At 39.0% G+C, this 27,891-nt stretch overlaps 1 protein-coding gene across 4 annotated transcripts in view; it reads left to right on the top strand.

The window, feature by feature from the left end:
* Positions 1 to 27,891, top strand: part of SMYD3 (SET and MYND domain containing 3) — a 411,511-nt gene that overhangs the window by 291,903 nt on the left and 91,717 nt on the right. For all 4 annotated transcript variants that reach the window (XM_070734078.1, XM_070734076.1, XM_070734080.1 and 1 more), the window contains 2 exons: positions 21,266 to 21,333; positions 25,532 to 25,634. In XM_070734078.1, the coding sequence (XP_070590179.1) occupies positions 21,266 to 21,333; positions 25,532 to 25,634 (171 nt within the window). The remainder of the gene's footprint in view (positions 1 to 21,265; positions 21,334 to 25,531; positions 25,635 to 27,891) is intronic.

Below are 27,891 nucleotides of genomic sequence, written 5' to 3'. Positions count from 1 at the left end.
TTTCTAAACATATGATGTGGTTAAATAATTTAACAATCCTAATTATTTATATTTCTAGACTTTTAAAACCCTAATGTTTTAATTAGATTATCACTAGCCCCATTGTTTAGAAAGAATACTAAAACACACATACACACCTGCACAAAATCATAATGCAGGGGTGAAATATTCCCAGTTTGGGTGTACCTGCTGGTGGTCGGAGAGCCGGTAGTGATAGCAGCGTGAGGTTTTGCCCACCCATCCAGATGCTGCCATTTGGGTGCTTTTAGCCTCTGTGCATGTGCAGAATGCTTTGCGCATGTGCAGAGGATGAAAGAACCCAGCTGGCTGCAGGTGGGCGAAGCCTCGTGCTACTGTCTCTACTGGCTCTCCGACCACTGGCAGGAAAGACCAAACCGGAACCATTTCTCCCCAACACAAAGGTACATTTAAGCTGGCCCTCTGAAATGATTTAATTTTAGAGTATGTACTCTAAGGACATATATTGTTTTAAATATTCCTCTGCATTTCATTTTGTTGTAGATGCTATAATTATCTTGGTCAGATGGATAAATGTGCTAGAAAACTAATAAAACAAATCTATAGACTATACAATTGTATAAGCTAGACTACACTTTAAACTCTTCAATGGCATTAGTTATTATTAGTGAGATGTTGTTTATCTAGTAAGCTCATAAGTCACCTTCCTGTAGGAAACATGAAAAATGTTAACTCAATGCCTTCTTTAGTACTTATTTTTCCTGCTTTAGCTATAATATTCTTCTTGAAGGTAGCTATGCATTAATAGTCCCTTAAATCAAGAACATTTAAACAAAAATTGGCTTTAAGGAAGAGAGGTTAATTAATTTGAATGTATTTGCTAAAATTAAAAATTATTGAATTGTCATCGGACCATTTCTGATAACAGTGAATGAACTTGATAAAATAAAATGGGGAAAGAAGGAAGTATGTAAAGTTTCTTATTAGGTAGTAAACATGGTAGAATTTGATTTGGAGTGGTAATGAGAGAAACATTTCCTTAAGAATTTCCTGTAGATAGTGATTAGATACAGATCTCTGAACTTCGATAGTCTACCCACAAGTATTTGAGCTTTAAGCTTAACATAATGTTTGTCTAACTTAGACGTCATTTTTGTTATATTTCCAAGACATCTGGTGGAAACACTTTAGAATGAAATATATTTTCTTTCCTTGCTGGAACTGATCAGTTAATGTAGATAAGAGAAACAGCTATCCATCTCATTTTCTCTTTTAATTTGCTGTATTTTTACTTCATGTATAGCAATCCAAAAGTTCAAGGCAACAAATAAAGCCTCTGTTGTTTTACTAATTGCTTTGAAAAGTTCTTCACTACATCTCCATCTCAGTTCTTATTTCTGGGTCATCATTCACATATTTAACCCAATAAGAATTTATTTAATGACTAGCAGATGGATTTTCTGCATTTTCCTTAGGTCGGCTGAGGAGGACAGAACCAGTCTTGGTTGAAGAATTGAGTGATACACTCCTCCCAAAACATCATATAGTTCATACCTATCTTACACTCCCATAATACATAAAAGTAGCCTTGTTTAATAATAAGTAGGTTAGACATTCCATATAAATTATCTCTCCAGAAAAGAGGTACTCTACAAGAACATTATTCTTTTCTACATAGTTTATTTGTATAATAATTTCCTTTTGCTGAGGTGGTCTGAGAACGAGAAAACAACTTTTAATCACATTGTAATAATTTTCCAAAACTGTTACGGAGATTCTCATCCAAAATAAAAGGAAATATGCTTCTATATTAGCAACCAATGCTCTATTGCTGCTGCAGGCAATGCAAAGCAAATGGAGTCAGCTTTCCATAAGCATAAGATAATACCAATTGTCAATGACACTTGGTGAAATCATATCAATGCTTATTATAGAAATGCTCGTAGCATCACATTAAAGTAGAGAATCCCTAAACCTTGTACAATCAGGCCAATATGAAGTTAGTTGGGGAAAAGATAAGAAGCAACGTCAGAAAATAATATTTTACTGAAAGAGTAGTAGATGCTTGGAACAAATTTCCAGCAGACCTGTTTGGTAAATCCACAGTAACTTAAATTAAACATGCCTGGGATAACACACATAGCCCATATAGCCCATAAGGGCTGATTAGATGGACTGTGAGGTCTTTTTCTGCCGTCAATCTTCTATGTTTCTATGTTTCTAATACAGTAATACCTCGTCTTACGAACTTAATTGGTGCCGGGAGGAGGTTCATAAGGTGAAAGGTTCGTAAGACGAAACATTGTTTCCCATAGGAATCAATGGAAAAGCGATTAATGCGTGCAAGCCCAAAACTCAGAAACCCGGAAGCCGGCCGCCACCACCGAAGGAGGCTTCAGCCTCCCGATCCTCCCTGCTCCTTTGCCATGCATGTCATCCTGGGTGAAGCGCTGGGGGGAGGGAGTCAGGAAGGTCCTCCTGCTCCACCCCCCAGCTGAAAACACAACAGAGCTCTGTGGCTGCCAGTGGCTTGAGCCTCCCTTTGCCCCACGCTTCTTCGCCCTGCCTGTTGTCCTGGGCGAAGTGCTGGGGGGAGGGAGTTAGGAAGGTCTTCCTGCTCCCCCCCCAGCCGAAAACACAAAAGAAGTCTGCCACCGCCCGCTTGAGCCAGGATGACAGGCAGGGCAAAGCGGTGTGGAGCAATGGGAAGCTGAAGCGGGCAGTGGTTTCAGCCTCCCTTTGCCCCACGCTGCTTCGCCCTGCCTGTTGTCCTGGGTGAAGTGCTGGGGAGAGGGAGTTAGGAAGTCTTCCTGCTTCCCCCCCAGCCAAAAATACAAAGGCGGTCTGCCGCCACCCGCGGAGCAATGGGAAGCTGAAGCCGGCGACGGTTTCAGCCTCCCTTTGCCCCACGCCGCTTCGCCCTGCGTGTCATCCTGGATCAAGCAGGCGGCGGCAGACCGCCTTTGTATTTTTGGCTGGGGGGGAGCAGGAAGACCTTCCTAACTCCCTCCCCCCAGCACTTCGCCCAGGACAACAGGCAGGGCGAAGCAGCGTGGGGCAAAACCGCCCGCGGAGCAATGGGAAGCTGAAGCCGGCGGCGGTTTCAGCCTCCCTTTGCCCCACGCTGCTTCACCCTGCCTATTGTCCTGGGTGAAGTGCTGGGAGGAGGGAGTTATGAAGGTCCTCCTGCTCCCCCCCCCAGCCGAAAACACAAAAGAAGTCTACCGCCGCCCGCTTGAGCCAGGATGACAGCCAGGGCAAAGCGGTGTGGAGCAATGGGAAGCTGAAGCCGGCGGTTGTTTGAGCCTCCCTTTGCTCCACGCTGCTTCGCCCTACCTGTCGTCCTGGGCGAAGTGCTGGGAGGAAGGAGTTAGGAAGGTCCTCCTGCTCCCCCCCAGCTGAAAACACAAAATAAGTCTGCCGCCACCCGCTTGAGCCAGGATGACAGGCAGGGCAAAGTGGCGTGGAGCAATGGGAAGCTGAAGCGGGCGGCGGTTTCAGCCTCCCTTTGCCCCACGCTGCTTCGCCCTGCCTGTTGTCCTGAGCGAAGTGCTGGGGGGAGACGACAGCCAGGCAGCGGGGCTTCTCAGCGGCCTCCCGAACCCGAACTTTTGCCGAACTTCTGGGTTCGGCGTTCGGGAGGCCGCCGAGAAGCCCCGCCGCCCGGCTCTCACCTTTTGAAACAGCTGGGGGGCTTCTTGGCAGCCTCCTGAACGCCAAACCCGGAAGTTCGGGTTTGGCGTTCGGGTTCAGGAGGACACTGAGAAGCCCCCCGGCTGTTTCAAAAAGCGACAGCCGGGCAGCGGGGCTTCTTGGCGGCGGCGGGTTCGTAAGACGGAAAACGTTCATAAGAAAAGGCAAAAAAATTCTGAACCCTGGGTTCGTATCTCGGGTTGTTCGTATGGCGGGGCGTTCGTATCATGAGGTACCACTGTATTTATTTACATAAACATAGCAGATTTAATCTAGCCAGATCTTTAGATCCAGTCCTCTCAGAACGGATAACTTTTAAAGTATATATATTAGATCTTTCAAATGATTTTTTTAAAAAAGTGAAACTATATTTTCAAAAGTCAAGATCATTCATTAATGTTATCTTGATCTATACTTGCTATATTTAAACTGCAGGAATCAAATGACTGCTGAATGACAATAGCCTATTAGAATTTTCTAGGCCTCTTTTTTTGGGGGGGTTTGCTATTTGGTAGTGATCTGACGTTTTGCTGCCCAGATATGGTAACCCTATATGTGCCCCTTATAGACAATATTAGAACATAAAAATGCTGAGTTGCTGTAGACCTTTTTCTTCTGAAGGTTTTGGTGCTTGAGTATCCACATTATGCAACTGTTTTAATGAAGAGGATATTTTCACAAAAAGGATATCATGATAGGAGGCTATTATTATCAGTTGCATAATGAATATGCTCACCAGATTAAAAAATATTGATTATCCTGTCTAGTATGTGTTCTGCCAGGCTTCTCGGCACAAGCCCTCAATTAAGTTCAAAGGTAGGAATTCAGACACACACAGTTGTAAGTCAATATTTTTTATCGAAAGTAAAAGAGGAGCCACACACACTTTTAGTCAGGCAAAATGCTCACCTTCAAAGCAACCGCCTTAAGTGCTGTGAAAAACAAAGCAGATAAAAAGCAGCTGTGAAGATGTCACAGCCACTCTCCTTCAAGAATTCGCAAAGTCACAAACTTGACTATGATTTAGTTCAAAAAGTCCTGGAAACAGTCCTTGTAGAATCCTGATACAAAACACTATTTAACAGCAGCCCCAATTAGTCGAATTACACCCAGCCACAGGTGATCTACCTTATTTCCTGTAGTATTTACACAGTTGCTCTTTCCTAGACTTTGCCCTGCACCTGCGTACATCAATGAATGTCTCTTCTTCCAAATCCAGTGATGATAACAATGATGAATCACTCGGGGGGGGGGGGACTACCTAATGGGTTGTCTGCCGTTATCCCCTCTGAGGATCCCATTTCACTTCCACTATCTGCTTCAGACACTTCGCTGTCAGAAGCAGTCGGCAATAAAACTGGCCTCTCAGCCTGGGAGGATTCACCCACATCCACCCCCACAGTCCTTGGGGCAGGAGTTGGCCCAGAGCCAACCACAACAATATGTATGGTCATTATTTTAAAACATAAAATTATTTCAAAATGGCTTAATGGTAATAGCAATAGCAGTAAACACAGTTTAATCCAACTGATATCAATCAGTGGCCAGGTAATCACAAGAATTTTGTCGCACTAAAGCTAAGTCATGCCTGAAGGCCTTCCCAAAGTTTTTTCTCGAAATTTTTGCTCTTCCATAAATTCTACCTCAGTCTGGTATGTTAGGCTTGTAGCTTTGAAGATTCTGACAGTTGTAATCCTACTGTATCTGGAGGCACCAGGTTGGAAAAGAGCTGTTCTTAGCCAAACTCCTGAATTTAATAGCATCCCTAGCAAATTAATCCATGCTACTGAAAAAGAAAGATAGTAATTAACCAGAGAACCCATTTATTTATTTGAAGTCTGAGCTCAACCCATGTTAAAGATAATGCTAAACATGTTGTTCATTGCATGTAGCTGAAAGAATAATATGGTAGATCATGGTAGACCATGATACATACAGTGGTCCCTCGATGTTCGCGATCTCCATCTTCGCGAAACGCTATACCGCGATTTTTCAAAAAATAATAAATTAAAAATACGTCCGCGGTTCTCTCTCTTTCCTTCTCTCTCCCCCCTCCACTTGCCCACGAGAAGAAAAAAAGCGACCTCTGCCGGGCAGCTCCCCTTGTGCCCTCGCTTTGTGTCTGCCTCTTGTCCCTCTCTTTTGGGGATTTTTTTTCTTTTCTTTTTTCGCCTTTGGTCTCCCATTACTGTAAACCTGCCGCTTGGCCGCCGCCGAGGAGAAGCAGAGGGGGTGGCTGAGGCGGCGGAGGCTTAGTGGCGGCGGCGGCAGGCGAGCTTGGAGCCTTGCTTCAAGGGGGTCAGACGCAGCCTCGGCGAGCCGAAGGTTTCCGCGGCTCTGACCCAGAGCAGGAAGGGCTGGTGGGGGCGGCGAATCCACCTCCCCAGCCACCGGCTCCACCATCTGCGCATGCGCGGCCATGGGAAAAAAGGGCGCGCATGCACAGATGGTGTTTCCACTATATCGCGAAAAATCGATTATCGCGAGAGGTCTTGGAACGTAACCCTCGCGATAATCGAGAGATCACTGTATAAGATTCTAGGGTGGAACGGAAACTGTTATGAATCATTTTAGAGATCAGGAGTGTCTTGCATGGAAAAAGTAGAATATTAGAAATTGTGAACTTAGCTTTTTGTCATGTTAACATGTTCTTTGCTTAATTTTTTTTCCATGGGAAAGGTTTGAATAAACCTTATACTGCACTCACAGTTGATACTCTTCAGAAGTTACTCAGTTGATAAATGAAGTCTTTTTTTAAAAAAATGAGACAGTTTAGAATGTTTTAAAATGCAAAATAAATGATTCTGCTTACTCTGTAAAGTAGTCCATTACTGGGATGAAAATGTATTATATTCTCAGATACCCTGGACTCAAAATTTTGGGACAAAAATATTTCCTTATATCTTGAAGTCTTTTTAAGGTATATGAGTTTTGGCTTCTTTTATGGTGAAAGAGTCAGATTATCAAAATTATATTCACATATCAACAAAAGAACTCCATCCTTGGATCAGACCAAAGTTCTTTTTAATGCAGTATTTTCTTTTTCATCATGGCCAAACATCTGCCTTTAGGGATGGGAGCATAATTATTGTTTCAGCATAACTGATATTTGAGGGATGCTACCTCTTAGCATGGAAGTGATATTGAGTCATGGCTCTTATTGATCTAACTTCCATGCATTTATCCAATCTCCTTTTAAAACCATTGAACAATTGTGCTTTTTAATGTATGATTTTATATATCTCATTGGTGTTCTCTAAGATTGGTTGTTTACTTGCAAACATGTCATTAACCAACTGGGTAATGACTATTGTAATTAGTAATAATGAAATGTCTGCAAGCAAACAATGAAACTCAGAGAACACAAAGAACTCCAAGCCTGAGCTACAAATATTATCTTCTATTTATGTAACTTAGTTATGCCCTCGCTAAGCTGTCTTTAAAAAGAGAATGAGAGGAAGAGAACAAGCAATTTGCATAAAACAACTAGATAAACACCCCTGTTCCAGTATTTTGTAATATGTTAGATTTTATTTCATATTCAGGTGTCACTCTAGTCACTCATATTTCACCTTGTATATTATACTCCTATTATATCCATGTTTTCCAACAAGTACTGTACTCTTATTTTCCCCATCCTAGCTTAAACATTTGTAGCAGTGGAATGAAAACACCAAATATTTTCTTAAGTTATGGATATGAACCTTTTTTACAATTTCTTTGTTTCCTTTTCCTCTCTTGATTAATATGTCCATCTATTAATTTATTTTAAATGCTGGTTCTATCCTTTTCACATGATTCAGAATAGAAATATGTGGACTGTGTATCATCATAGGCTAACTAGACTTGGGTTGTTTTGAGACTAAACAGGTCTACAGTACTAGAATTTCAGCCATGAATTTTGTTTAAACTACTGCCTAATGGAAGCAAGATATCTCACAATTCAGAAACTAAACTGTAGATCAAATGTATTTTGGTTTTAGGGAAATCTCGAGAGCTAATCTAGAATGGTAATTATATTCCCAGTTCTTCTTAACTTTCTTAGAATTATTGGCACCGGCATCACTAAAGAGCAGCTTATTTAAATTATGATAGTTCCTGAATTCAGTACAGGCATTTCTTTCTTCATGTGTATCAAGACTGAATTTAAAACTGAAAGAGAATCTAAAAACTAAAAGAACCAAGGGGCCCATTTCACTAGTTTGAGGCCACTGGAATCTATTCCTTAGAAAAATATGAAACCTGAGCATCCTATTTCCCACATTTGTTAAGTTCCCATGCTTATCTGTATCTGTAATAATTACAGTGTGTCTATAACAACTAAGCCTCATACAGAAAATTATTTAAAACATCACATTACTATCTAAATTAAGATAAATTTAAAAGAAAGAAAAGAGACAGACAGAAAATGTAAGATGCAAGTGATATCCAAATATCAAGTAACTGAAAATAATATATTTAACCTGCTTCTTGAAGCCCAGAAGGTATAAAAATACTGTGGAGATCACAAAGGAGAGAGGACTAAAAAATCAGAGCAATAACAGAAAACTATGAAAGAGAGAGAAAGGGAAGAAAACTCTATTTAAAAAGTGAGAAGGTATACAAAAGATTGATAGGAGAAGGGAATTAAAGGTTGAATTGGAAATTAAAATACTACTAATTCCACTTTAATGTATGCCGATTAGTGTACATTAAAAGTGACAATAAATGTAATTTAAATAAGTCTTAAGTTTTAACTTTTAAGTCTACTGTGAAAAACATTATGCCTTTCCCTTCTAAATCTACCATATAATTCTAAAAACAGTATTATAGTTTCCAATATTTGCTGTGATATTTACTTTATAATTGAAAATAAAATATGAAGATACTCCAAATTCAAAATATGTAGAATAGGGCCAAGTGATGGTATGGAGGAAGGAGGCAGCAAAAGATAAGAGTTTGAAAATGGGCCAAATCTGACTAGGAAACTGGAGGGTGGGGAGAAATCTAGGAAAAGATCCTCAAGTATTTACCTATGGTTTTTTTAGCATTTTCCTTCTGACTTCGTGATCATAGATGCAACTTACCCTGATCTTCTTAGTTCACATGCACATGCAAAAAATGTTTCAGTATTCTGTATGTTTTCCTATTATGACCATCAGCTTATGCACTTTTATTTGGTGCATAATTAAATTGAGCCACTTTTGGCCGGTCTTGGATATTCGTTATCTGGTATACTGTATAGGGTTTTTTTAAATGTGCATGTTTGTTTCCCTCCTCCCCACCCTAAACAGTTCTACAGGAGAAAAATAGAAACATGCCTAGTATTGATTTAATGTCATTATAGTTCAGTGTATAGCTAATCATTGATGGGGTTTGATTTTGAGAATGAAGAGAGATTCAAATGCATAGTAGATTGTAAAAGTAGATTGTATATAACAAACAGCTCTATAAAAGAAGTACATGATTCACTATGTTACGCAAATTTTGTTCCCAGCTTTTAAATGTTATATTCCAATTGCTTATGTCTAAAACAAATTAAAAATTGCTTACATTCATCATAAACTTCGCTTTTGTGACCACGGCAACAAAAATTATGCATTTTTACTATAGAAACAGACAATTTTGCCTCTTCTCATTTATACAGTCAGATTAAGAACACTATATGCATTGGAGATTTACACAGATTACCAAAAACTGTTCAGAAGTGTGCGGTTTTCCGAGATTTACAACTATACTGCAAATCAGTTTCACGAATCAATCCCCAAATATAGTCGCCCATCATGTTTTCATTACATTGTCCTTGATAACGGCGTTCAAAGTTCATAATGTCCTGGTGAAAGTGCTCGCCTTGCTCCTCTGAATAAGGTCCGATGTTCTCTTTGAACTTATCAAGACGACCATCAAGGATATGGATTTTGAGTGACATCCTGCAGCCCATTGCAGCATAGTTCTTTATCAGAGTCTGAACCAGTTGTACATAGTTTTCATCTTCCTCTGATCTGTGACTTGGACGATTTCATCTAATAAGTTCCATTGCTTGAGCCTTGATGTCAGAAGCTCAGCATTGGGCTTAGTGAGACCAAGGTCTCTGATTAGATCGTTGAGGTCTTTTTGGTTAGGGTAGTATGGCTTCTGCTCATCTGCATATTAAATTGTGATCTTCAATGTCTTCTACAGTGTCTGACCTGCTGCTTTCTTTTGAAGGTGGTGTAGCTCTGTCTGGAGGTGTTGGTACAGGAAGTTCAGGGCAGTGTGGTACTGGGGCAATAGATGAAGGAATGTCAGGATACGTTACAGGTGGTGCATTTTTGCCAGTGCAACGTTTGGAAGGGTCCACCATGCAGAAGTAGCAATTTGTTGAGTGATCAGTTGGTTCACGCCAAATTCTTGGGATAGCAAAATGCATGGCTCTATTCTCTCCCCTGTACCAACCTATAAGCAAACAAAATAAAATTTGGATTGAGAATTTGATTTAGGCCTATTTCACACAAATGACTAGTGACATTTAACACAGTTAATCTGCTATTTAAGAGAGTAACATTTATCCAATTACCCTCAAGAGTTTTCTTGCAGTGCTCACATGTGAAATGAGGAGCCCATGGTTTGTCTTGGTCATCAACAGGCATGTCGAAGTATGCTTTGTAGACCTCACACATCTTAGCAGATGCTTCCACAGAGTACTTTTTTGCTCTTGTCTTTATAAACTGGCCACATACGTAGCAAAATGCATCTGCTGGATGTATGCAACCTCTTGATCCCATCTAAATTGACTAAGTTGCTGTGTACTCTAAGGAAAAAGGATGTCTCTCCAAACTTGATAAAAATGGTCTTTATTCCATGCAGTATTAAAGTACAAGAGCAAGATTGATCACCTGGTACCAGAGTAACACAATATATATACATTTACATTCCTAAGCTCCTTCTGTAATGGGTGTGGAGTGAAGTGTGAATACTGTCGTTATTAGAATTTGAATAGATATTGAATTCACACCTGTCTGTCTAAGTCAATTCCCCTTTGTCTGTGATGGCCATTGCCCACTTATTATGCAATCCCAATCAATTAGATCCTATCTCTCCGTCTCTCAGGGAGGGCTATAGTGGCCCTATATAACTGTAGTTAAAAAGCTACCTACAATTCTGTACAGTCCCAGAAAGTTCTAGATAATTCTGGACAGTTCTAGAAACTTCTTGATAGTTCTCACAATTCCAGAATCTTAAGTATCTTGAAATATTACAAATATCCTTAAAAATAGATCAATTTCAAAATATCATTGTGCTGACCACAAAAGCAAAGTTTACAGGGAATAATAAGTTTTTTCTATTCACTTTAAGGTACAAACAATCAGGAAAACACACTTAACAACTGGGAACAATTTTTTTTGGAAAATTGTTACATGGTGTTACGAATAGGATGAATTCCACGTGAAAAACATCTTTGTGTGTATCAAAAAAAGTCACAAAATTAAAAATAAAATAAAAATGATGATGTAGCATTTAAAATATACAAGGAATACTTTAAATTGTTTCCTTACAGAAGCCCCAATTAGCTTTATAATTTCTGAAGGATCCAAGAACAACCAAACCAAAGATATAAAATGGATTATGGCCAACTGTTTCCCCCCCCTGAATATTTTAAGCAATATACGCTTAAATAAACCAGGATATTAGGAGAATGTGAATCTTCTGTAGATGACATAAAAGGGAGTATAATCAGTCTTTGAGAAATCAGTGAAGGGCAGGATGTATTTCAGTAGCTGAGAGACTACGCTTGAAAAAAAAGGCAGCCAAAGGCTCAATAAGCAGAACAGAGGGTTTTTGAGGTATTTCATTTGGGGATGCTTGGAGATTTGGGGTTTGATGTATTAAATCTCAATGAAAGTTTATACAGCAATTTGTCTCATCCTGCCAAAGTTAATATCTCTGACTCTGGATGGGGCAACATTCACTTGCACAGATCTGGTGTGCAGCTTGGAAGTCCTTTTGGATACATAGTTCCTTCTGGAAGAGGAGAGGGACAGCCCTAGCTGGGAGGGGGGGGGGACTTTTGCACAAATTCATCTGGTGCACCAATTCCTGGACTGGGAGGCCTTGCCAACAATCTCTCCTGCCTTAATAACCTCCCATTTGGATTACAGGTTGTCTTCAATTTACAACGGTTCACTTAGTGATCGTTCAAAGTTACAACAGCACAGAAAAAAAGTGACTTATGACTGTTTTTCACAGTTATATCCTTTGCAGCATCCTCATGATCATGTGATCAAAATCCAGATTCTTGCCAACTGGTTCATACTTCTGAATGTTGCAGCATCCTGGGGTTCTGCGATCCCCTTTTGCAATCTTCATTTGCAGGCAGAGTCAATAGGGAAACCGGATTCACTTAACAACCAGGTTACTAACTTATCAACTGCAGTGATTCACTTAACAACTTGGCAAGAAATATCATAAAAGGGGGAAAAACTCACTTAAACAAATGTCTCACTTAACAGAAATTTTGGGCTTAATTGTGGTTGTAAGTTGAGGACTACCTGTACTGCAATGTGCTCTACATAGGGCTGCCATTGAACACCATCCAGAAGCTACAACTGATCCACAATACATCAGACACTGCAGTTTGAGTGCCCTGTGGTTCTCCAGAGTAAACCACTGAAATACTGGCCCGCAGTTGCTTTCACTTTTTACATAGCATAAGGTTGGTTATTTTGGGAGTGCCACTCCTGGAAAGAGTTTCCTATTAAGTTAGATAAGATGGGTACACACCAGATTACCTTTCTCCCAAGTTGTCACCTGATGGGACCTTGGACTTATTCCTTCCTGGTGGCTTCCAGGTTTTTTGGATCACTCCCATGTAAGATAGAGCTCATTAAGGGGCGAGCATAAGAGCACTAGTGTGCCTTCCGCCCTCTGTCCAATTGTCTCTCCTATATTTTATACAGTATATCTTTTCTCCCATCCATATATCCTTCCTCTACTCTTCATTGATGTATTCTATTCTCATATCTCTTCTTCTATCCCTTCCCTGATATTTACTACTACACGTTTTTATTCTCCTTAACTTTCAATTTGTATTGGACAAAATAAATAAATAAATAAATAAATAAAAAAAAATAAATAAAATAAAGATCCAAGAGATACCTACCATTTAGCCTTTTGGAGGGTTGAGCAAGCATTGGGCTAGGATGGGGGTTGAGCTGCAAGGATGAATGGCCTGGCACCTGGGGGAAAGGTATTTTTATTTTTAATTCCTTTTTTTATGGATTGTTAGGAGTGCACCATAGAATCATCATTCGAAGTAGACAGCGATATAAGTTGTGTAAGGAAGTAAATATTCCCTCCATCATCACACTTCAGTGATCTGCTTTATAAGTGTGTGAGTAATCTCAATCAAAAGTTCAAACTTTAAATGTATAATATTTCTACATATAAAAAGACCCAAGATAGGAACTCATGGAATGTAAGATACAAGACCACAGAACTGCAAGTTTACTTTCAGGAAGCAATTAATTTCTTTTGCTCTATAAGGGTGAAGGCAAAGCTGCATAGAAGGCTCTTCCTTGTTTGCAGTATTATTTTAATCTACAAAAGAATAAAGTAATTAGAATAAGGTAATTATTAATTAATAAGCTACAGTCAGGAAAGCCAACTGGTAACATTCTTAAATCACAGTTTCTTCTACCTGAATCTCAGCAGGTTCACTTCCCCTTCAGGTAAAAAGAAATGCTTTCAAGAAACGATTCTTCAGGGTCTTTTCATGTTACGGCTCAAAAAATTTAATCTAACCAGTAAATTGCTTACACCGTTCTTTCTCTTTGTTCTTCTATTGTGTTCGGTTTCTATTAATATTTCATATTAGTGGTTGGCCACGGCAGCAGTCTTCTGGGACATTGGCAAAGAGGGCAGCTGTAATGTTGTACAATCTGGCTGTAAAGTGGCTCTTGTTTTATGAACCGCAAAACAGTGCTTAAACCAGTAAGACATTTGGGTTTGTTCTTCAAAGATTATGTCTAGCCAGATGGTCAGAGAACAAGACTTTAAAGAGAAGTGGACTCTATTCCCATATCTATTGTAGTAAGCTATCATCTGCTTTAAATGTGCCATGTGCTATATTCTGTTCAGGTTGTCCTTCTATGTGTTGTCTTCCATAATTCTGAACTGCTGAATTACTAGTGTTAAATACAACTGGACTTTAAACCAGATAACAAAATCTGGGCTGTTTTAACTATTTTGCATGCTCTGTACAAGTTGTATGCCCACTTGATGAAGTAGGATGTATAAATTTAATAAATGTATTTTAAAGTTGAAAAAAATGTAAACATACTTGCTAAACATTTTATTGTGTGTTGGAATGGAAAAAAAAGGGAAATGAAAATCTAGAGATAGATATTCTATTAATGATACCTTTGGAAAGTTAGTAAGATCTAAAATTTTAAATACAGTACCCAGATGCTTAAGAAGCAAATGGGCAAGTAGAAATAATCCAGAGACAAAAATGAAGAATCCAAGAGGTGGCTATTTAACCCCACAGGTCAACTCTCTGTATAATTCATTCTACTTTAAATAACTTCATAATCTCTGATAATTCCTTTTATTCTTCTCTTAACCTGTTCAGGATCTGATCAAAGTAGAACAGAATCAAACATTTATTTCTCATATTTTGTAAACTATACTTGTCATAAACCAAATGTGTGTTTCTCTTTTGCATTACATCACACTACTAAATCATATTTACTTTGTGATCAACTGCCCTTTCAGTACATTTGACCAATAGAATGTTGAGCATGTCAAGAACTACATGGAATCTGTTATCTTTATTCTGTTATTTTTTTTAGAATTATAGTCAGCTTTACGCTTTTAATTCCCTTCTCTTCTAATATTCATTAACATTTTTGTCCCACACGGGAAACTTTTTAGTTTCTACATTATTGTATTTCGTATCTTATTATCCTGTTGGCCATTTTACTGCTCTATTATTAGTTTATTACTTATCTCTCATACTTGCTTGCCTTCTTACTTCATTTTCTCTTGCTTCCTTCCCAAAGTCACCCAATTATTTTTATCAGTGTCTTTTTTCAAGTGTCTAGATATAATAATTATGGAGGGTAGTTGCCACCCATTTTCCTTCTCATAAATGATGGTGTTTACTTCAGCCTTCATTCTTCTTCCGAAGGTCTCTGTGGAAATTCCCCCCTCCACTTCTAGTACCTGGTATTCCCTAACACTTTACAGTATAGTCAGGGAATGAGAGTAGGATTCCCTCTCTTCTTGCTTCTTCAGAGTGTTTGTGCTCCTACTGCTCCCCTGGTCCAGCCTTCTCCCGCTTTGGATGATTAAGCTTGGGTATATCCCATGCAGGGATGGGCTACTGCCTGAACCGGGGGGGGGGGATGTAGTAGGGTCAACCCCAGAGCACCCAATTTGCACTGAAAAATGTTGAAACAAAATGTACAAGCCACTCCCACAGTGTGGTAGTAAAAATTTTGGTAGCCCATAACTGATCCCATGTTGGACTCTTCTTAACAGCGCACTGGAGCAGTACTGTTGGCTTATCTGAATGGTCTTTTCTGCGTGCTGCATGGAGAGTCGAAACCCATCCTGGCTTCCAGGGTCATAGTTTCATTGGACTTTTTTCTTTGACTTTAACTAATTTTCCTTTCTACGCCTTTGTTTAAAACTGACACTATTCAATTTGAATAAATTAAAATTCAGTCTCAAGCAATCGACTAGAAAGGTTTTTGATAGATGTCAGAAAGAATCAGTGTCTATACAGTGTGACTGCCAGTGGACCAGACTGCCATAAGAAGTTATGAGTTCCCCTTTACTAGACCTGGCTGGATAGTCATCTGCGATAGATGCTGTAGTGAGTCCTGCACTAAGGAACTAGATAAATTGAATGAATATCAAAATATCTTTAACATCAAACTACTATTATATGAAATTAATAGAGAATATTTTACCTGTTTTGTAAGTGTTAAATGCTAACGTATATAGGCTAGCATCTCTGGATTGCTTGCCTATCCTTAAATAAATGGAGTAAAGGGTAGCGGGACAATCTTTAACACGGCAAAAAATTCCACAAATGGGGGTAATGTGTTATGACTGGGCTTCAGCCAGCTATAAAAATTGCAATCTTATAAGCAATACCATAAGTAGTGTTATGCAAATTGTAAGAATACATTAATATCCTAGGTACCTCACATGCTAATTAGCAGAATTTTCTTTTCTTTATCCACAGTAGGTATAAATCATTAATAGCCCTTCTACTTCTGCCTCCCTTAATAGGTGGCTCATTTACATATCTACCTGATAGTCTGACATTAAGCACTAATTTTAACTTTAGCCATCTGCATATGGATCACCCTTCTCTCCTCAGACTTAAAACATGGGAGGGAAGCGCATAGATCGATATGCCTTCATTTGCTTATGCTTGCAACAAATCTTAGAACATAATTTAGTACTCAAGTGATGTCAGAGCTTTAATAGAATCCAGAAGAGTAGTGAGATCACAACCTGACCTATTCCTCCTGTGAATATTATGGTCAAGCAGACTTAAATCAGAGTTATCCATATCCAAAACTCATTTTCTAAAGATCATGCTATCGTGAACTCAAGTTAAAAACATAGTTTCCATTCTTGGATTTTGTTGGCTATGTACATTTTACCTTGTTTATGAATTCACACATGATTTGGTTATCTAGGCAATTCTTTTGTGACTCTAGCCATGTAGACATATAAATCATGTCCATATAATGAGAGGCAGCCAGGCAGCAAATATTAAATACAAATCCTTCCTCCTTTTTTCTGCCTTGCAGCACGGGTTGCGCAAGAAAAGTGAGATCTCACCCAGTCAGTTGTTTCCTGAAAACCTTTGTCCCTTGCTCCCATGCCTTCTCTTGAGTTTTGCCTCCAGTAGTTGATTTAGATAAGATGGCAGTAGCTGCATACTTCTGTCTTATCTCCTTTGTTTGCATCCCCTAGGCACAGTGGCAAAGGAGATTGGTCTAGGAAAGTAGATAGATCTGCCAGAGTCTGTCTTTCTTTCTTTCTTTCTTTCTTTCTTTCTTTCTTTCTTTCTTTCTTCCTCCCTCCCTTCCTTTCTTTTCTTCTTTCATTAACTTTTATTAAAGAAATGTTACAGAATAAAAACAATTCAAATTTTGAAAAAGGAAATAAAGATAAAGTAAAGAAAATGATCAGTAAATAAGAAAGAAATAAAATGAAAGGAAAGGAAATAAATAGGAAAGTTATAAAGGAGTGAACAGCAGTTATAAAGCATTTATATTTTATCCCCTTTCTAAGGCTAGATTGTGACTCCCTTCTCTCATAGCCTACCTTTTGTAATCATCCAACTCATGAATCACAAGTTCACAAAAAGTTTCCAGTTATTGGCAAATATAGTTACTTTGAGACCTCTGTCTGATCAGTGAAGCAAGCAGGCACCTCATGATCTTACTCACGGAACTTTGCCCCTAGTGATGGTACTTTGGTGTGCATAGATTAATCAGATTAATCAAAGTGACTAGTGGATTGGGAGAATACTATGGACATAGTTTAGTTAGAATTCAGTAAGACATTTGACAAAAATAGACCATAGCCGCCTCCTTGGTAAGATAGAAAAAATGTTAGGTAGACAGGATCATGACAAGATGGACTTAAAACTGGTTGACCAATCACACTCAGCATGTAGTCATCAATGAAACTACATCTACATGGAAGGAACATGAAGAGGGTACCTCCAGGTTTTGTCTTAGACCCCATACTATTCATCATCTTCGTAAATAATTTGGATGAGGGGATAGAATGAGAACTCATCAAATTTACAGATGACACCAAGCTGGGGGGAATTGCCAACATCTTAGAAGGTAAATTGAAGATTCAGAAGAATCTTGACAGACTTTATTATTGGGCTCCATCCAACAAGATGCAGCTCAGTGGTGAGAAAAGTAAGGTCCTGCACCTAAGCAGGTAAAACCAAATGCACAGGTATAGAATAGATGGTACCTGGCTCAACAGTAGTGAAAGGAATCTCTGGGTCCTGGTGGGCCACTACTAAGTAGGAATCAGCAGTCTACTGCAGCTTCCAAAAAAGCCAATGCAATCCTGGGAAGCATCAACACAGGGATAGCACCAATATTGGAATACTGCATCAAGTTCTGGTTGCCACAGTACAAAAAGATGCTGAGGTCCTAGAAAGAGAACAGAGAAGAGCAACAAAGATGATAAGGAGTTTGGAAACTAAACTATATGATGAACAGTTAAGGAACCTAGGTATGTCTAGCCTATCAAAGAGAAGGATTGGGAGTGACCTATAGCTGTGTTCCAGCACTTCAGAGTAGATCAACCTAGACTCCAAAGCATCTGAGGGTAGGAAAAGAAGTAACAATCTTTTCTGTAACAGTGTTATTCTCTATGCCATCCATCCAGTAAACTGGCAAGATTCATTGTGATACATGTATACATCCAAACTAGACTGTGTTGTTTCTCTGTGTCATATGTGGGTATATGCATAATTTTGTATTTATTTATTTTGCCATGTTTTTGTGGTGCATAGTGGTGACCCTATGAGAACTGTATGCAACAAAATTTCATTTTAATGTATGCCGATTAGTGTACACTCAAAGTGACAATAAAGTTATTCTAATGCCAAGTCTTAGTCTAAGAAGTAGAAGATGATCAAAGAGAGATCCAACCTAACACTAAGGAGAAATTTCCTGATGCTAAACGCAATTAATGGAATAACTAGTCTCCAGAAGTTGTGGATGCTCATCAGAGGAGGTTCTCAAGAACAGATTGGATAGCCATTTGTTTGAAATGGTATAGGGCAGTGATGGCGAACCTGGTGCCACAAGTAGCACGTGTAGCCATATCTGCTGACATGTGAGCCATTGCCCTAGTTCAGCTCCAGTGTGCATGTGTGTGTGTAGGCCACCTGATTTTTGACTCACACAGAGGCTCTGGGAGGGCATTTTCGGCTTCCAGAGGGTCTCTGGGGGTATGTGGGAGGGCGTTTTTATCCTCCCCTTGCTCCAGGGAAGCCTTTGGAGCCTAGGGAGAGCAAAATACGAGTCTACTGGGCCCAACAGAAGTTGGGAAGCAGGCTGTTTCCTGCCTCCAGAGTACCTCTGGGGGACGGGGGAAGCTGTTTTTGTCCTCCCCGGATTCACGCATGCACAATAGTGCGCGTCCATACTCTTTCGGTATCCAAGGGAAAGAAGGTTCGCCATCACTGGTATAGATCCTTGATGACGAACCCATTGCATGCGTACCATAGGTGGCATGCAGAGCCATATCTGCTGGAATGCGAGCCATTGCCCTATCTCAGCTCCAGCGCGCATTTGTGCACTGACCAGCTGACTTTCGGCTTGTGTGGAGGCTCTGGGAGAGTGTTTTTGGCCTCCCCAGTTTCCAAGGAGGACTTTGGAGCCTGGGGAGGGTGAAAAATGGGCCTACCGAGCCCACCAGAAGTTTGAAAATGGGGGATGGGGTCATGTGCACATGCGCAGGGGGCAGGGCACAGGGGGGTATTGAATTATGAGTTTGCGCACACGCGCACATGGTAGTGCATGTGTGTGCATTTTTGGCATCTGAGGAAAAACAGGTTCACCATCATTGATATAGGTTCTCCTGCTTGAGCAGGGGGTTGGACTGGGAAACCTCCAAGGTCCCTTCCAAGCCTGTTATTCTATGTTATTCTCTCTATCTTCCAGTAAACGGGGGGATAAGGCTTCCCACTGACAAAGTTGCTTCTTGGTTGGCCAAGCACAATTCTTCCCATTACTTCCTCTAGAGAAATTAGATGCAGACAGAGTGGAGCTTTCCAGCATTGCCATGCTTCCTTGAGTTTTATTTTTCTCTCTGCAAGTGACCTCCTTTCAGACAGGCAAAGTGGCATGTACACAGGAGACAATCATCCTCTTTTCATTTCTCTTCTTGTTAAAAAGAAACTAGGCTGTAGAAAAAAAGAATGCAGATAGCACTCCCTGCTCAATGACTTGTCACCGCCACCTCATGTTTTTCTGTGTAAAGGATTGGTCATAGCATTAAACTGACATTTTATTCTCCCATTTCCTTCTGGGCAACAGCATGTAGGGATTCACGTTCACATTAGTGTATCAAATCTACCATAGTGTGCCATTCTGAGTGAGCACAAGCAAACCACAAAGAACTTTCTTCTTCCGAATGCACACTTGCCTTCTGTTTCTGCCAGAGTAGCATCAATACAATGTGTTTTTTGACCAGCATAAAGGACAAGTTTTTGATTCCTATCATGCCACTGTGTGCTGGTTCAACCCTACTCAACTGTGCTGAGAGTATCATGTCCGAGTCGCGTTCGAAAGCTACTGGCTAGGCACAGGAAGGTGTGATACAGGAACTTAGGAGTCGAAACCGATGAAGAATGAAGACAATTCAGTAGAAACTGGTTGTAGAAGCTTTACTCTTCAATGTAGCAAAAATAGAGCCTCAGCTATTCTTCTATTTACAGAAAGTACTTTACTACAACTATAAACCACAATATAGTAAACGAATCCACCCACGACTAACCACAAACTAGCCAACCAACCAACCAACCACAATCACAACAACCACACCTACTGTAAAGGTGCATTGCTTCTTATACTCTGCAGTATGACTGTTTTGCATACTCACAACCTTTTTATCTTAAATGGAATAATACCTAGGATAGTATAATTCTTGACATATCATTGGGTGTATTTACGTGTAGCAGGCTAGTTTAAAGGGTGAATAGGCCACCAACAGCATTCAAATAACTACTACAGTACACCCCTCAGGGCTCTCTGGCATATGCTGCTTCTGTCAATCACTCCATGCTAGTAGCATTTTATCTACTTATGTATATTAATGATTTTGAGGAAATGAAGGTGTATTTTTTTCATCTCTCCTTCTGGGTTTCTTTGGAATTTCAGAAAAAATGAAAAAAAAGTTGCCATCTGCAAAGAGCTGTTCATCTGTGTTCTGAACAGCAAAGTCAATATTTTTGTAACCAATATTCTTGCTGCTTAAAATGAAAAAAAATCAGAGCTCACAGAGCCTTGTCTGAAATTATGTTTCCAACAGCAGTAGGGAGATATAATTAAGATATGTAGCTTTTCTAAATGATGGGGATGTCTGAATGGGTTAAACTAGTGACATACTAATTAATGTAATTTAAGAAGAAAACAGAGCATGTTTGTGTATATGTATATACAGTATATGTGTGTATACGTATATACACATAACCATTTAAATTAACTCCACTGCCAAAGCATTTGCAATTACACTGAGGGCAGATTTTATTTTAATTTATGATTAATGTAATTTTGCAAGCATCCAAAGACTGAAAGTATTTGTGTACTTTTTATATTAAAACTAACAAATTAATTTTCACCATGCCGTTAAAGACACTAGCACTTCTGTTTCTAACTGCTTTATTATAAAAGTCGTGTCTCTGCTTTATATATCAAAATGTGAAAGGGTGTTATTTATGTTGAGGATAAGTATTCTGGTTATTTGGCTTTTGTCGTAGCTGCCTTCTCTTTAAATAATGCCTTCATTAGGTTAAGACATTTCTAAATTATTCTAATAATCTTAATCATACATTTTAACCTTGTTTTTACAGGTAACCAGTAACTGTTTCACTATAAGCAATGGAGAAATGCAGGAAGTTGGTGTTGGACTTTATCCCAGGTGCATTACTTTTGTGATTCTAGTGGTTTTAATCTTTCTCTGTCTGTTTCTGACTTTCTGCCCCCCCTCTCTCTGTGTTTGTGTGTGTGTCTTTTTATTTTCCTTTCGCTTTCCCTTTCTCTTTTTCTCCAACTGGAATATCAGGCTCTACAAATAGTGTACATTAAGACATTCAACTAATATAAAACCAAATGTATGGCACTATAGTCTCTGAATTCACAGCATTTATTTATTTATTTTATTTATTAATTAGATTTGTATGCCGCCCCTCTCTGCAGACTCAGGGTAGCTAAAAACAATAGTGAAACAACATATAACAAATCTAATATTTAAAAAATTTAAAAACCCTAATTTAATAAAAACCAAACATGCACACAAACATACCATGCATAAATTGTATAGGCCTAGGGGGAAGGGCATATCTCAGTTCCCCCGTGCCTGACGACAGAGTTGGGTTTTAAGGAGCTTGCAAAAGGCAAGGAGGGTGGGGGCAATTCTGATCTCTGGGGGGAGTTGGTTCCAGATGGTCGGGGCCGCCACAGAGAAGGCTCTTCCCCTGGGTCCCGCCAAATGACATTATTTAGTCGATGGGACCCGGAGAAGGCCAAGTCTGTGGGACCTAACTGGTCACTGGGATTCATGCGGCAGAAGGCGGTCTCGGAGATATTCTGGTCCGATGCCATGAAGGGCTTTATAGGTCATAACCAACACTTTGAATTGTGACCGGAAACTGATCGGCAACCAATGCAGACTGCGGAGTGTTGGTGAAACATGTAGTGGAGATAGGGTTATGATTATTTTGAGAGTAGATTCTGTACGTTAAATGAGGCAGAATTGCATGAAAGTAGTGTGCAAATCTTGAACACAAGATAGGGCTGAGGCCAAGAGCAAAAGTATAGTTGGTCAACCCATTGAAAACGCCAACCTTCATTTTGTTCTTGCCACTTTGGCTGATTTGGGTTTTATATTACCATCCGGCTATTTTAACAGTGAGTGAGCAAAGCTTTCCACCAGATAGTGCCCCTGGTTGCCCTTGACTGGCATGATCAGGCTGCAATTTAAGTCAGTAGAATTCTTTTTATTGGCCAAGTGTGATTGGACACACACAAGGAATTTGTTTTTGGTGCATGTGGTCTCATAAAAGAAAAGATACATTTGTCAAGAATCATGAGGTTCAACACTTAATGATTGTCATAGGGGTCAAATAAGCAATGAAGAAACAATCAATATTAATAAAAATCTTAAGGATACAAGCAACAGGTTACAATCACAGAGTCCTAAGTGGAAGGAAATGGGTGATAGGAATGATGAGAAAAAACTAGTAGTAATAGTAGTGCAGACTTAGTAAATAGTTTGACAGTGTTGAGGGAATTATTTGTTTAGCAGAGTGATGGCGTTCGGGAAAAAACTGTTCTTGTGTCTAGTTGTCTTCGTATACAGTGCTCTGTAGCAATGTTTTGAGGGTAAAATCTCTAATGATATTAATGATATTGAGGGTAAAATCTCTAATTTAATGATATTAATTACAAGGAATAAAATTATTCTCCACATATTTAATATTTTCTTCCATTGCATTAGAAATCACAAAGTCACGGAAAATTTTGGAAAGATAAAGAAGTCTATACGCTTTCCTTTGATTTGACTTTCGATTGCCTTTTTTCTTCTGCAGTGGTTTATTTCTTTCTGTTCAATCATGCCCAATTCTTAGCAACTACTTGGAAAAGTCCATAAAGTTTTCATGGCAAGATTTTTCAGAAGTGATTTGCCATTGTCTCCTTCCTAAGGCCGAAAAAAAGTAACTAGCTCAAGTCACCTATCTGGCTTTATATCCAAGGGTGGATTTCTGGTTTCTAGCCTGATGTCTTAATCCCTAAAGCAAACTGTCTCTTTTCAGTATTAAAAAGCATATTTTTCTTATGTTTAGCTGCAGCTTATTCCATGAATTTACAGATTTCCAGGAAGCAAGGCTACAGCTCATTCAGCAGAGCTTTATAACTGTTTAGCAGCTATAAAGAGTTCTGGATGAAGAAGCCAGACTGTCTACTCATGCTCTGTTGAGCTTCTGCTCATAGATAACAAGCAGAGTCCAATAGCTGTTTCTCTTGTCATGCTCCTGTAGTAATGGAAGGCAGCAACAGTTTTTCTCACCTTTTTGGAAAGACTAAAGCCGAAAGGGTTGCAGATAGGGGCCTATGAACTGAAACTAGGAGTGAACATAGCAGCAATGTAAGGAAGGAGCCACACATGTGGAGAAAGAAAGAGGCCTTAAAATGAAGCACCTGGCAAATAAAAGAGATTATCTGGGGGGATCACTCTTTTTATTTTATTTATTTTTATTTATTCATTTGTCCAATGCACAAATACATAGGAAGAAAAATAGACATGTAGTAATATATATAGGGCTAAAGTGAACTTAGAGGAGAGGATATATGAAATAAAGAAAATATACATGATAAGTGAGAGAAGGGAAAGACAATTGGACAGGGGACGAAAGGCACACCAGTGCACTTATATACGCCCCTTACTGGCCTCTTAGGAACCTGGAGAGGTCAATCATGGAGAGTCTAAGGGAGAAATGTTGGGGGTTAGGGGTTGACACAATTGAGTCCGGCAATGAATTTCACGCTTCGATAACTCAATTGTTGAAATCATATTTTTTACAGTCAAGTTTGGAGCGGTTCGTATTAAGTTTGAATCTGTTGCATGCTCTTGTGTTGTTGCGGTTGAAGCTGAAGTAGTCATTGACTGGTAGGACGTTGCAGCATATGATCTTGTGGGCAATACTCAAATCGTGATGAATAAAAATTAAACCCCTTTCTTCTACCTTGCATTCTGGAACAGCAATATTCTGGCCTGTGAGGTCTTAGAAATTGTAATTTTCCAGGATACCTGAGTTCTTGTAATAAATGTTGCATGAACTGAAATCAGGGGTGGGCTGCTGCCCGGAACAGGGAGGGGGGGGACGCGGAGGGTTAGTGAACATTGAGCTCCACCCCAGAGCACCCAATTTGCACTGAAAGAAGTTGAAAGAAATACAGGGCATCCTGTATAAGCCACACCCACAGTGTGATAGTAAAAATTTTGGTAGCCCTTCACTGCCTGAAATGCATTTCCCCCAGAATCCCTTAGAACTGATTATGCTGCTGATCGATCATTCTCTGGATTTCCCCCAAATCCTTGTTTCTAAGAGGTCTGTAAGGGGTGTGCATCAGCTCACCATTGTGCCTACCGTCCCTGTCCTATTGGCCTCTTTTATTATTACTATTTACTTATATTATGTTTATACAAACTACTTTCCTGTACATGTTTTTCAAACAAATAAATAAAATAAATAAATGGTATAATTAAGAAATATACCACTCCTGAGTAGAGGCAGTAAAACCCCAATGGTCTTAATGATGAGATCAGGAGAGTGAGAGAAATTAATTTTTTGAATTGCACTCAGATAAAGAAAGGGGGGGGGGTATTCCCTTATTCACGTTTTCCCCTCAGGCATTTTAAAATTCAGATCCAGATTTTAAAGATAATTTCAATATCCATTATCAAAGAGATAGTTTTACTATTCTTGTGTTGGTGTTATTTATTTGTATGTCAAATTTATATAGCTGCCCATCTCAGTCAATGACAATTTTTAATTATAAAAATAAAAAAATATATAATAATTAAAAAAAAATTAGGTGTCCTTGATGCTCTGTCAGTTTGGTTGTTTTCTTGCAGCTATTTCATTACCCAAGCTAGGTAATATTTTATTTTTATTGATTGATTTATTTTGACGTCACAATATCATCAAACATTCAATATTTCTGCTTTGCTACATCAGATATGTGGCTTATGTTTTATGTTGGAGATAATTGGAATTCTTTCTTAACAACTTGTATAGTTTATTTATATTTAAAAGTTAGTTAAATGTATTGACATGTGGATTTTATTTAGTAGAGACCTGCATGTAGAGATCTCTCCGCATTGTATTGCGATAATTTTATTGTGCTTCTTTTATACTTTTCTTTATTGTTATCCATTCAGAATCACCAACTAAAGGTGGGCAACCTCATAATCTTTGATTATCATAATCAATGTTTGAGTCCCTCCCTATGCAATATCTAGTATCAACCTGAGAGATACTAAGCTAGATAGATTTGCAGAACAAATGCTTTCCTATATATCTATTTCTTACCTGGGTTTTGTTTTTCTTCATTAGCATGTCCTTGTTGAACAACAGTTGTGACCCTAATTGTGTGGTCATCTTTGAGGGTCCCCAGCTCCACCTTCGGTCCATCCGAGAAATGCATTTGGGAGAAGAGGTAATTAATTTGTTGCTTATTCCATCCCAGAAACCTGCAGATTGGATATCTTGATAATATATTGATGTTACTTCTATTTCATAGCTTTCAGGAGGAACATAACAAAATAAATCTTTTCTTCGAATACTATGGTCCCCTCACCATTGCAGTGCTGCTTATAAACAAAACCAAAGAAAAACTACCTGTAGGTGGAATTCAACATGCAGTAAATCACTGCAACTGTAAACATTTGTCAGACTAAAGCCATGTTGAAGCAGTAAACCTTTCCTGCAAGGAACATATGAGGCAAAAGTTGTTTTCCCGTACGTTTTATTTAAAAATAATTACCCTTCTTAAATGATTTGTGTTTTTGTCAGAAAATCCTTCATACCATTTTTTTTCCTTCTTGTTTTAAGATGGCCATATCAAATGATCTGAATTATGAACAAAATAGAATCTGGTACCTGTTTCTCACTCTCTCTGTGTGTATGTTTTCTGACAGCCTGTTCCTAATTAAGAGGCTCCTTGAGTTTCAAATCTAATCCAAATTACACTGAAACAATTATTCCACCTTAGTCCAGCAGCAGCATAAAACTTCATTTTTTCCCCCTGGCTTTTTCCCTCCTATATTCTTCTGTTATTCTTGGCAAGAGGGAAAAGAGGCAAAGAATATAATGTAGAGACAGAAAACATTGGTTATTTGGAGATAGGATTAAATTTGCAGGTAATTTTGCTGATATTATAGTTCTACAGTTCTGTTCATTTTAGAAAGCAGCTTATCAGAATCTCTTCATGTGCTGGATTATAGTTCCTGTAGCAGGTAGAGGAAGTTTGGTATATCGGCATTTTTAGCTTATACTGTTCATATATATATATAGCTAAAAATAATTAGATCGTACCGTAAAGCTTGAGAATTTCAAAGCTAACAGCATAGAATTAAAACCTATTAAATAAAGCTTGTCACATTTCATGCCTTTAAATGAATAGTCCCTTTGAGTCATCAGAACTGACAGCCTTATACAAGAAGTTCACCACCAAAACACTTACAATTAACCCTTCTATAGCAAGAAAAGTGTCATCATTTAAAAAAAACCCATAAAACCTAAAGCAGACCCTAGGAGCGGGGGTGAAATGGTACCGTTTCAGGCAGTACAAGTGTACTGGTAGCAGCAACTACCCATGGTTCAGAGAACTAGTAGTGGTGGCAATGCGAGGCTCTGTTCACCTGCCCATACATCACCATTTTTTTTAGCCCTCTACACATGTGCAGGGGTGAAAAGTGCACGCGACAATGGCGCACATGCAGAGTGCGTGCTTCTGAACCAGTAGCGAAAATAGGTAGATTTCACCGCTGCTTGGAAGCCTTATATTTTATAAAATTGAATCATATTAGCACTCCAAATAAACTTTCAAATTCCTGATCTTCTCAAGAAATCTCACAATAGAAATATTTATGAAGGAGGATAACAGTTGGTTTCCTAAATTGTAAGTACACGATCGAGAACTTTAATCAGGATTTATTCACCTACAACAGAGTGGGCAAGCTGTTACCTCAGAAACATTTGGTCTTCAGCCTAATTAGAGAAGATTTTTCTTATACTATATTCAGTCCTCTGGCAAAAGTAATCTGTAGGGGATTTAGGGGATTTAGTAATTCCCCTAAATGTGACTAAAAATGTCACCTAGCTTGACATTTCTCAGAGTATGAACCTTCACCCTCAAAGTAATCTATTTTGCCATCAGCATTTAACTGAATAACGAGTGGTAAATATAAAGAAGGTGCTTTGGAGAAAGGGAAAGAGAAACGATCATTTTACCTCTGGCTCTACTCAGTAGTAGCTATACCATGCCCAATAGTTCATGCCTCAGGGATTGTTGACAGCCCATTCTGACCTAGAGTGTTATGATCAGAAGTCGCCAATCACTAGTCTTAGGTAAAGTTTCATTCAAACATTGTACGTATTTAAATTTTGCACCACCCTGTTGTGAGTTGGGCAGCACTATAAATCATTTAAGCCAATAAATAAATTATTAAAGAAGTAGAATACATAAACGTAACAAGATGTTATTAACATAAAATGTAGTTCTTCATCTATGAGTTCGTTTGAATATAGAACTAACCTAATATAGACCTACTGGGTCTATATTCACCCAGTAGGTGAATAAGACTAGGGCATTCTCCTATAGTATAAAAATGATGGCTAAAAGCATTCATTTTGCATTGGCACCTACCAAATATATAGAATAATTGGAATACATACATACTTGTATACATTTT

The sequence above is a fragment of the Erythrolamprus reginae genome, chromosome 1, assembly GCF_031021105.1.
Source record: "Erythrolamprus reginae isolate rEryReg1 chromosome 1, rEryReg1.hap1, whole genome shotgun sequence".
Lineage (NCBI taxonomy): Eukaryota > Metazoa > Chordata > Lepidosauria > Squamata > Dipsadidae > Erythrolamprus > Erythrolamprus reginae.
Note: the sequence above shows the minus strand (reverse complement) of the source record. Positions and strands in the feature narration are given on the sequence as shown.